At 39.6% G+C, this 11,896-nt stretch overlaps 1 protein-coding gene across 1 annotated transcript; it reads right to left on the bottom strand.

The window, feature by feature from the left end:
* Nucleotides 1–38: 38 nt before the first annotated feature.
* dnajc2 (DnaJ (Hsp40) homolog, subfamily C, member 2) lies at nt 39–11,795 on the bottom strand. The gene is made up of 16 exons (XM_071518517.1): nt 11,631–11,795; nt 10,561–10,751; nt 9,354–9,429; nt 9,155–9,253; nt 8,475–8,697; nt 8,279–8,344; nt 8,069–8,160; nt 7,146–7,267; nt 6,108–6,257; nt 5,290–5,378; nt 4,708–4,777; nt 4,261–4,442; nt 3,292–3,392; nt 2,712–2,822; nt 962–1,116; nt 39–176 (listed from the first exon to the last, which is right to left on the bottom strand). Exons 1-16 carry the CDS (start codon nt 11,683–11,685, stop codon nt 108–110), a joined length of 1,851 nt encoding a protein of 616 aa, XP_071374618.1. The 5' UTR covers nt 11,686–11,795; the 3' UTR covers nt 39–107.
* Nucleotides 11,796–11,896: the final 101 nt, after the last annotated feature.

Genomic DNA, 11,896 nt, shown 5'->3' with positions numbered 1-11,896 from the left:
TCTTGTCTTCTGTATTTTTTTTTTCCTCCTTTAATTTTTATTATAAAATAAAGACCAACACAATAATGTTAAAATAACACGGAGACTATCTTCTTTTGTGGTTCTTGTCATTTTTTACTCTTCGCTGCCACTTGCTCCTGGGCAGCTTTCTTGGCTTTGACCATTTCCACCAATTCCTGTTAGAGAGAGGTGAGGGAAGAAAAGATGGAAAATAGTTAAAATAGGATTTAGGTTTTCTTATTTCCATTTAAATCTGTGTGGCTCAGTTCAAAGTTCTTTATTTAAACGCAGTGAAAAAGAATCAACATGACTTCTAATTTGCACATATTTTTATACACATCTTTTTAAATATTCCGGTTCACTGGAAACACACTAGGGATGGGAGGATATAAGATTTTATCTTTTATTGCGATAAAAACACTAAAGATAATTTTATCTTGGTGAATTTCCATTATCGGGGAAAATTGTGAATATCCTCACATGAGCGTGAATATCCTCAGGAGTGACTTGAAAAAGCTGTCTAGCTCACTAACGTACAGTCCTATTGATTTCCTGATTTATTTTGAATTGCCATTTGGCACAAGGGGGAGCCCGCATCTTTCCAGTCAATCGTCACCATGGCTGAAGGCTCGGCTTGCCCATTGTATCCCCCCATTCGGGGGATGGATTCAAAACTAAGGAATGACAGAGAGATGAGGTTTCCACCTGCCCTCACCTGTCCTATGATGCAATAAAAATATTTGTTTCTTAACAAAATGTAAGGTAAAGTGATTCCAGTATGTTTTAGTGCCATTTTAAGAGTTTTAAGCATATTTTGATGATTATCTGGATAATATTGTGAATCGCAATTATTTTGGCCAGGACAATCGTGACATGAAATTTTCATATCGTCCCATGCCTAAAACACACACATCCAAAACCTCCTCCGTCAGTTCCAGAACGGATCCGCCGGTCAGCTTACCTTGTACCTCTTCATACAGTCTTTCTTGCTTCTCCCGGGGACGGCAGCGGCGATCTTCTCCCAGCGCTCGGGCGTGCTGACCGGGTAAGTCTTCAGCGCCTGTTCCAGAAGCTTCTGCTCCTCTGTGGTCCAGGGAGCGGCACCGTCGCCAGAGGCTGAGGGGCGAGACGGAGAGGTTCACCGTTATTTACACAGCTTTGAAGAATACTCGAGTCTGATTTAGGGCCGGGCGATAATTCAATATTATCGTTTATCGTCTTTCAGTGGAATCATATCGTGAAGATATGAAGATATTTTGATATCGTGACACACATTTCTGCTGTCTAACTTGATGATGACAAGCAAATTTTACTTAAAAACTCTCATAAAATGAGGTATGGTAGGAATATTATTTGAATATTTCTGTTTTGTTTGACATCACACCTAACATCACCATTTGGTTCAATGAGATGAACATTAATTTGATTATTTAATGTGATTTTGCATACATGAACCATATCGTGATATATATCGATAGAGAAAAATCCTTATGATTATCATGATATTGATTTCAACCATATCGCCCAGCCCTAGTCTGATTGGCCCCTGAACGCATCCTGAGGTCTGCTGCTTCTGAACAAGTGCATACCGTGATTCACCTAAGCTGTGTGCATGGCAAAATGCGTAAACAAACAAAACTCCACAGTCAAGAAGTCCGGTATTGTGCCAAAATTTGTTTCCCCTGGCAGTGTGTTTTTGCCTTGATTTAACACAAAAAAAAAAAAATCAAGTCATTTCTATCACTGGCATTTCAAACTGTAAAACATTTTATAGGATTACAAAAAAATGAATGTAGCCTACTGAAAATAAACTACCTAGTTGCCTCAACATGAACAGAGATCACGCTTGTTTATGATCTTATTCTCTCAAAAGCACAAGCTACATTAGTCTCATTTATTAAGCACATGATAATTTCCCTGTGTAATTTCCTTCCTTTCGTGTGGCAAAACAACAAAAATGACAAAATGAGGACACGCCACATAGGAAACTGTTTTTGGCAGATCCAAATTTTGGCACCTTGGATGTTAACCTGTCTCGACTCTAGTCTTTGTTTTATTCATTCATCCAGGGAAGGTTTGCTGAACACACATGCCAGCGTTCCTACACATTTTCAATTAAAAAATTCCATACTTTCTCCAGATCTTGATTTGTTTTGAAGATTTTGTCTGGTGTTCAATATGATTTACGCAGATAGACATCTTGCCCCTGCTAACTAGGTCATATCACTGTATAGATGAAGATCGTTCTACACAGCAACAAATATCAGAATATGTGAGATGCTTGGCAGGGTTCCTACACGGTTTCCATTTTAAAATTCCACATTTTTCCCAGACCCTATGTTTTTGACTGGATTTGATTTTGGTCTGTATTTGATATAATGCATGCTGACAGCGGCTGGGTAAGAAGAGCGTCCCTCTATCTGAACATTATTCTTCACATCAACAAAAACTGTGCCCTCAAAGTGGCTCTACAACAACATAAAAGCTAGAATTATGTGTGTATCGGACCTGAACCACAACATTTTCCATACTTTTCCAGACATTTTTTCAAATTCCCAAACTATTCAAGACCTGGAAATGATCAAATTCATTTTTAATACTTTTCCAGACCTGCGTAGGAACCCTGACATGCTTTTTCAGCAAAGTCCTGCTACACTTTCATACAATCACACACACATCCTTGTTGACCCACACTCCTCTGTCACACTCACCGTCGAATCTCTCTGAGGGAACGGCGTTGTCCACGGTGGGCGGCACGGCGTTGTGTTCCTTCTTGAACTTCTCAAAGGCTTTTCTGTTAATCTCGTCTTTCTGTAGGGGATCTGAGGAGACGAGGACAGGGTTTCTACACGTTAGTACTCAGCATGACAGAACCGTTTCCATGGTGAACACTGGTTAAGGCCTACAGTAGGTTCAAATTGTACATTTTTATGTTAAATCAGCTCTAAATTAAGCTCTTACCTGGTTGAAAGAAAGATTCTATATTTCCATGACATTTACAAACATTTCTTAGTTTTCCAAGTCTGGAAAATACACTTTTCAAATTCACTGATTCCCTCAGGTTTTCTGTGAAAAGTGAACTGTGTTTTTGATTTTATTTTAAGAAGAGTGGGCAGCCCACACTCTCTCTGTTGCTGTAGTTACAGTGAAGAGACGAGTAAGAACGGAGACGTGGGAAATAGATCAAGCGTTAGTTTGAATCTATCAGTTGTCAGCTGCTAATACACATATTAAAAAGGAAAACTGGGCCATTTTGACTTTTCGCGTTATTTTACTTGTATTTGTTCTCACCCAGCCGTTGCAGGTTCTTGGCTTTGTTGATGACATCTTTGGCTGTCCGCTTGATGCCGGTGGTGGAGTGCAAGTTCATGTAGTTGGCAATAACTTCCCATCTGGAAAAAGAAAACAAACATTTAAAAGTCATATTTGTTTTTAAATGGCATCACTTATCTTCTGATAACACAATTCCATTTAGAGATGTTTGACATGTTGGTAGAGTATATCAAAGGTCTTTATACAACAGGTAGTTTCAGCCAAGCAATCTGATTGGTCAGCGACATGTTTCATCTGTCCTGATAATTCTCCTTAAGCACAGATAGATCTGCTAATCACAAAGCTGGAAAGTGATCTTTCTTATTCTTTACTTAAGAACTTTGAAGAAAACTTGCATACAGTACATGTGTTTTTACTTTTACTGTGAATCCAATTGCATTTCACAGAAATTATTTCACTTTATTCAAACAAAGCAAACCTTAGACATCAGCATCTCATTTTTAAAGCACTGAGAAAGTGATATAGAGATCACTCCTTTGTCAGTGGTTAAAAAATAACATGCTAATGTTAATGCTAATGCTTAATGGTATAGTAATAGCTAATGCTAAAGGCTGTGTCCAAATCATAATAAAGCACATTCAAAAAATGATTTATCATGGATGTTGTAATCCTGCCATACAGTGTCTAACTTGAATGTAGCACTGAGCGATATGGTTGAAATCAATATCACGATAATCATAAGGATTTTTTTTTATGTCAATATATATCACAATATGACTTACGTATGCAAAATCACATGTTAAATAATCAAATTAATGTTCATCCCATTGAACCGGATGGTAAATGTCAGGTGTGATGTCAAACAAAACTGGAATTTTCAAATAATATTCCTACCATACCTCAATTTGTCAGTTTTTAAATAAAATTAGCTTGTTATCATCAATTCAGACAGCAGAATTGTGTGTGACAATATATCAAAATATCTACCTGGCGTTGGTTCCAGCAGGAAACAGGTTGACCGCCTTGATGAGCAGCTGGAGGTCGTCCTCGTTCCAGCCCTTCCCCCCGGCTCCCCCTCCCCCGCTGGCCTGCTCGGCGCTGCGGGCCGCCTGCCGCGCCTGGACCTCCGCCTCCTTCTCCCTCTGCAGCTGGGCGTTCACCTCCTGCACCTGAGAGGACCGACCCGCACGTTGGTACACTTGTGAGGACATTTCCACGAATTATACATTTAACACAGGCAAACCCCCCCCCCAAACGCTTCACTTGAATCTCAACATCTAAACCTTAACAGAGAGAAAATAGAGGAATGACAGGGTTTCCTCAGTTAAATTATCTTCACTTTTCTACCACTGGTCACAAACACACAGAAGCTGAAACCAAGGCAGCATCCATAATAGTCAGGCAATGCAACACAACACCCAGTCAGTGGTTTACCTGCTTCTCCACAGCTGCCTTGCTCTCCTCCTTGACACCCGAAGCCAGCACTTCATTCAGGGATTGCAGACTGGAGAAAGGCACAGACAATTAAAGACTATTTACCCGAACACCTCTGATCCACAGCAATGTATCACAAACACTTCTGTAGGTATTAAAATTCATTTTTTTGTCAAAGTGATGATGTTGATATAGAACTGCCCTTAGAACCATCTTACTATTTACTAGGAATATTACCAGAAGATGACAGTCAGACACTAATACTGAGAGTCCTTTCTGCTAATTGCTAAGAAGATAATCACAGTCTCCTGGTTGAGGCCGCAGCCCCCCATAGTAACACAATGGAGGGAGAAAGTTAAGGATGTTTACCACATGGAAAACATAACCACATGGTATTAAAAAATTAAAAACAGATGTATTCTTGACTAAATGGTCCCCAATTATTTCATATTTTTTCAATTGATGGGATCTAAGAGATAGTGAAACAATTCCTGTGGATTTCTTTTCTCCTCATTTAAAGGTGAACACTAAATTTATTTTTTTTTAATGTATATTTATCTGTTTTCTATGTGTAAACCGAACCTTGTGAGCTCCAGCCGGTCACACAGCTTCTCCACCTCCTCCATCATTTTGATGCTCTCTGCTTCGTTGTCAGAAAAGTAATTCCAGTTCTGTGAAGAAAGGAAAAGAAAGAAAAATATGTATGAATGACTCATATCTCATGCATCTAAAATGAAAAACTGTTACCAAACTTAACTTGTAATTGGTTGTAATTGTTCTTTCTTGTAACACTGGATATTTGGCTTTAAAGTGGTAATGTGCGAAATTCTTTTATTTCTCTTAATGATATCTTTGTTGCTAAGCGCTCATCGCTGTGGTGTTTCTGCACTGCACTTCCCAGAGATCACCTGTCAATCAAACAGTGTGGGCGGAGCTTGGATTTTCTGTTGATGCAGTTTGAGTTTCTGTTCAGCCATGGTGGCTATCGCTGCTCATGCTAACTACCAAAGTTCTTCTTCTTCTGTTTATTCCAAACAAACCGGAAATGTAAAACGCATCACTTCCTGTGCAGCAGAGGATTTTTCCCAGGAAAGAGCTACCAGACACCGAGTGTTTCGAACAGACAGTGGAAAAGCTTCATAAACTGGATATTCATAGTATTCCCATGATGTCACATGCATTTCCTACCAATATGGGGCTTTACAATACACACAGCTCATTGGCTGTGTTTGTCATTTGATTGTTTTCACCAGTTAATTTATTACAATCACCTGTTATTTTCCTACCAAGATGGCCGTGTGGTGATGTAACAGAATACTATGAATAGGTTGAATCACTGTTGTCTTATACCATCAGCGATAGAAAGTAGGAAAACAAATAGTGTTTCTACGGGAAGAGACCTTGCAGGTAGTCCTGAGTTTCTGCCTCTCCTTCTTGATGGCTTTCTTCTGGATGTCCTTCTCTTTCTTGGCCTGCTGCGCCGCCTGCTTGGCCTCCTCCTCCTCCTTCTCCTTCGCCAGACGAGCCGCATCCAGCTCCGCCTGCCGGGCCTGGAAGACACATGCAGCATGACACCCAACGTCACACAGACAGGCACCACTGATATACAACATTTAGTGAAGTCAACTGGAGCCTAGATGCTAATAAAGACCGGTGCTTTGTCTCGAAATAACCTTTGACCAGTCTCATACTCAGAGCTAAACCAGTGATCACGCCATTTTAAAAGAAAACTTCAATTAGGTGAACAGAAGTATTTGAAACTGAGGAGCGGGTTTAAACATCTGCATCCATTTCTAATTTCTCGGGGCAGAGCTTTCATCAAACTGAACACCAGCAGTTTTTCAAAATTGGATGCTGGATAAATGGAAGCTGGACTGAATACAGTCTGAAATTTGCTTTTTGGCTCACCTGCCACAGACTGGTAAACTAAAATAATTTGAAGAAAAAAACAAAGGGGGAATTGCACACCAACACAGACAAACTTATGAAAGAGAAGTGAGTCGCACGTTAATTTATTAATACAGATGAAAGCCAGATGGCTGAAACATCGGTATTAATAAATCAATGTTTCTTGTGCATCTAGAACTTGAATGTGCAACTCACTTCTCTTATAACCTAAAATAATTTTAAATAATTAACATTTCTCATAGACGCTACCTGTTTTCAATGTCATTTTGTGTACGGAATAAGGTGCTGTGTCTTAATATAACTTTGTTCACCCACTTTATTTGAAATTCATCATAAAATGCAACAGAATTTAAATTGCAAGAAAGCGTTTGAGAACAGGCAAAGACCAAAGACTGAAGATAACCCAGATAGTCAACTGCTATCGTCTCAAAAAGTTACCAGCTATTGATTTATCCACTAAAGACAAACTTTCCTGACATCTGGTCCTTGGTGTTCATTTCAGACCCAGACTGGATGTGAGTGAGACTTACCCGCTCCTTCTCCTCCTGCTCTCTCTTCTTGGCTTCGGCTTTAGCCTTCTTCTCAGATTCCTTCCTGGCCTTTTCTTCTTCTTTGAATTTCTTTATTCTAGGGTCACAACTGTAGGCCGTATCTGGAGGGAAGAGGCAGAACGACTCATCAACAAGTCATGGAGTGTTAGTTTGTTGAGATACTGTGGGGGGAAATTCATCTTTTAGCTCATCAGAGGTCAGGGCAGCTGGGCTTGAACCCAAGACTTCTAGCAACAAGTAGAATTCAAATTAGTGTGTGTGTCTAGTCAACACAACGTTTTATTTCCATGGTCAGTATGCTGAGGCAAAGACAGAACAAGGAAAAACCAAGAATAGAAAAGTGTGAGCATTTGTTTTCCTTCTTAATTTGTGTGAGAAACCCCTGACTGAACTAAATCTAGTTTTGATCTGACTACCAGACGTATTTACATGTCTCGGTCATATAAATATATTAATTTCAAATCCCTAATGTGCCACAAAATAGTCTTAAAGCTGCAGTAGGCAACTTTGGACATTGGCAGCCCTAAATGGCAGCAAGAGGTAACTGTTTGAAAACTGTTAGGACTTCAATACCCAGAATTCCTGTGCAGTGTGAGGTCAGTAAACGTCACACAGCTCGCTCATGTTTACCAACTCGGCCGGTCTGTGATGCTTTATACCAAAGAAACCAAAGAGACGAGAGAGGAGAAGATCTAATGTTGGACAGTCCAGCTTTCTCTGCTGCTGTTTAGGAGACAGTTTGGATTTCACTCTTGAGTTTCGATTTGTCATTTCCTAACGCTTCTCTATTCTTCTCTGTTGCAGCCCCACTTCCTGATTTAGGCTGATAATTTATGTATTTCTAGTGCAGCTTTGAGTTATTCTTATCTATCCTCTAAAAATCTGTTTCTGGAAGTCCGTACCGACTAATGTTCGTATTCTGTTCATCTCCTCCTTCTTCCTCTGAGCTCTGGAAGCACGATTCTGCTTTTCAATCCATCTCCTCTCATCTCGACTGGAAAAACAAAAACATTAAAAAAACACATCAGTCAGACGCTAAAGATGTAAAAACACATGAACTGGAATATGCTTCGGCACTGTGGGTGGTGGGTGGGGGTTGTGATGTCGCTCACCATTCTGCCTTTTCCTTTTCCTCTTCATCCAAATATGAGAATTCCCTCCATGAATCAAAGTTGTACCTTCAATGAAAACAGTGGAAAATACCAGTTGAGTGAAGTTTTGTCTTTTCTGACACATGCAACTGCTTCTCTTTCTGTTCTGACACCAACCAGTGAGTGAAATTTCTTTAAATCAACGCAGATGCCTTACCAAAAAGAGTAAAAATTATCCACTTCTTCAAAGGAGGACTCCAGCGTTCCTAGTTTGGGCACGTGCTTTTTGGAAGACCATCTGGCGTTCCTCTCGAAAACGGGAACGAACGCCTCGAAAAAGTTCTCCTTGCCCTCGCTCTTTGAAGGCACGGCGTTGTCGAAGGTGGGATCCACGCTGTCGAAGGCTCTCCGCTTCACGGGATCCGACAGGGTTTCTATAGCTGGGGAGGGAAACAAAAGACGAGCAGGGAAACCAAAAAGGTGTGAATTTTCTTGTTTTTTTATTCAGGATTTCATTTTTTGGGGTGGCAGATAATTCCCCATTCGTTTTAAATGGGAGATTTTTGAAGAGGTTACATGTAGGATTTTAGGTATAAAAATGTATAGATCATGAGCCAACAGTGATCCACTTTGTGAGTCTTACTTTAAAATCACTTTTAAAAATTCAATCTTACAAACTGCCTTTAAACAATATTGTTAAAATGTATTAGAAATGCTACTAAGATTTTTGTTATAATGCCATTTTATTTTTTTTTATTTTATTCATTTTAATGCCAAATTTCTTTCACTGCTTTCTTACTTTTGTCTTCATTTCTTGTCATTTTAGTTTTGAAAACACTTACACGTAGTTCATTATTATAATAGCAACAATAAAAACAAGTGATCATTATTATTTACCTTTAGTTATACAGGTGAAGTAGTCATTGTCTCCCTCAACAATCTGCTCTCCTGCAGCTTTCCTCTTGTCAGGATGGTGCTTCAACACCATCGCTTTGTCTGCGGAGAAACAACAAAATAATGGTTTTATTACAGCAAGTGAAGAAAACAACCAAGCAGAGAATCAACCAATCAGAGCAGGCGTAGGAAACATACTCACGGGCAGCTTTGATTTGTTTCTGTGTGGCCTTGTACCTCATGTGGGCGAGTCCCAGGACAGCATAGTGATCTTGATTCTGACAAAAACATGACAAGACAAAAAGGTGAAAAGGTCATTCACCCATCATATGAGCCACTATGTATCAACTATCTTTGGAAATACATACTAAACATCATCATTATATGTATAGTGTTGCTGCACCTCCTTTTACATGAGCATCCAACTCAGTAACAGAAAGTCTAGAAAAAAAATAATGAAGGAAGAAGTAACAGTTTCCTGTGAGTGTTTTTGGCTCACACTCTCACAGGAATCAGTCGGGAAACTCACAATTTGATTCAGAGTTCCACGAATAGATTCTAAAACAATTCACAATGCATCACAATTTTCTATTTGATTCAACACAAAAACGACAAGCCAGTTTGTCTTCTTATCCATTTTACTGCATAAAACCTCAAAGACACAGTTGTTACACTTCACAACTAAAAATGGATTCAGATTAATTTGAGTTAAATTCTGTTGCATTGAGTCAGTGTAAAGCAACAAGTCTCTGAGCATAGAATTGCACTGTTGGACTTTTTTGTTTGAGGTCCCAAGTTAAACATGAGAACTACTATTAAGCTAGGGCTGGGCGATATGGTTGAAATCAATATCATGATAATCATTAGGATTTTTCTCGATATCAATATATATCACGATATGGTTCATGTATGCAAAATCACATTAAATAATCAAATTAATGTTCATCTCATTGAACCGAATGGTAATGTTAGGTGTGATGTCAAACAAAACTGAAATTTTCAAATAATATTCCTACCATACCTCATTTTATCAGTTTTTAAGTAAAATTTGCTTGTCATCATCAATTTAGACAGCAGAAATGTGTGTCACGATATCAAAATATCTTCCACTGAAAAACGATAAATGAAAATATTGAATTATCCCCCAGCTCTATATTAAACTCTTTTTGGGGAGGAGAGGAGGAGAAAAATTGGGCAGGAGAAAAGTTGAAACTGTCGTAAAAATGGGGAAAAAACATCCAGACAGAAGTATTTTGTCAACCAATCACACTCCAAGGTGGAATTAAAAACCAAAACTAGGGGTTTGATGAGTGTCTTCTTCTGTGTATGTTAGCTCGGATCTGATGGACATAAAATGCTGGGGAGGAAGCAGAAACTTCTCTTCCCCCAGTGACACAGTTCTTTAATACCTTCCAGTCTTTGGGGTCGAGAGTCCGGAGCATCGGATACTCCTCCAGCTGGAACTCCTCATCCTCCGACTCCTCCGACAGCTCCTCCTCTTCCTCCAGCTCCTGGAAGGAGGCCGAAACATTCCTGTTCCTCCTCTTCAAGAAGGCCTCGAACCAGCGACCCACCGGCTCCACCTGGGCCTGCACTGAGGCTGAGGGACAGAGGAGAGAAAACACACTGCTTCAAAAAGATCCCAAAATTGAAAGACCTCAAAGGATTAAAATCTTAAATTAAAATCTCTCTACAGCTCTGATTTTGATTTTATCAGTGACAACAATGACAGATCTGCAGGGTTCCTACACAATTTCACTTTCAAAATTCCATACTTTTTCCAGACCTTATTTTCTGGATTTTATTTAAAGATTTTGGTCTTCAATACAGTTTACATAGATCGATGTGTTGTCCCTACTAACTGCCATATCACTCCATATTCTTCACAGTAACAAATACCAGAATATTTGGGTCTAAACAACAGAAAATGTGTAGTTGCATGTACATTGGGACATCATAACAAAATTTTTCCATAATTTCCAAGACCTGGAAAATACCCAATTCTTTGTCAATACATTTCCAGACTTTACAAACCTGTGTAAGACCCTGGATCTGATCAGCAGGGGGGACCTCGGGTGCTCAGAAATTATGTAACAGCATAATAAGGAACTTTGACATAAGGTAGCTTATTAATAGGTTGTTCAGTGTGACAGTCAAAAGCTATGTCAGCCATAAAGAGCTGCCAGCTAGCTAGTTGTCAGTAGCAATGTGAAATCACTGCATTCATTCAGTGGGGGGCAGCTAGGTAACATTATGCAACCAACATTCACATTAACACCCAGTCGGAATAAACATAAAAAACAAACAATATAAACAACCAAACATGAAGCGACACTTAGTGCCACTGAATGGACTATCAATAAGTACAATACCTAAAGCCTTTACTGCTTTTTTAGCTGCATGCTAACGAGTACCAGCAGCAGTAATATCTAACGCTGGTTAGCTTAGCTAGCTTACTCTGGCCTCCTTCAATGCTTACCGGCAACGGCATTACAGACGACCGTTACGTCCTCTTCCAGTGCTTCTAACAGCATTGTAGAAAGTGGAGCTACACGAACATTCAGGTGCGAAAATGATTTAGTTAAAGCTTGCTAAAGTGCCAGTGTGTGGCCCGCTCATTAACACACCACATGGGCCTCCCTCACAAGTGCCAATCTGGTGAAGGAGTGCTGGTGTCACACCGCAATGTCTCCGTGTCGTGGTTTTGATTCGTCAGCGTTTCCGTTCCGGTAGAGGCGGTTTGAT

The sequence above is a fragment of the Centroberyx affinis genome, unplaced genomic scaffold (assembly GCF_046629955.1).
Source record: "Centroberyx affinis isolate AG114_WGS23_722 - 3 ecotype Tasmania unplaced genomic scaffold, CSIRO-AGI_Caff_v1 ptg000589l_1, whole genome shotgun sequence".
NCBI lineage: Eukaryota > Metazoa > Chordata > Actinopteri > Beryciformes > Berycidae > Centroberyx > Centroberyx affinis.
Note: the sequence above shows the minus strand (reverse complement) of the source record. Positions and strands in the feature narration are given on the sequence as shown.

What these genes read in the sequence shown, in the direction of transcription:
- dnajc2 (XM_071518517.1), bottom strand. Translation starts at nt 11,685, where the DNA reads ATGCTGTTAGAAGCACTGGAAGAGGACGTAACGGTCGTCTGTAATGCC. An exon ending in GAAAAGGAAAAGGCAGAATG is followed by an intron (nt 8,161 to 8,278) that starts GTGAGCGACATC and finishes TTGTTTTTCCAG; the next exon opens with TCGAGATGAGAGGAGATGGA. An exon ending in GACCGGCTGGAGCTCACAAG is followed by an intron (nt 4,778 to 5,289) that starts GTTCGGTTTACA and finishes GCCTTTCTCCAG; the next exon opens with TCTGCAATCCCTGAATGAAG.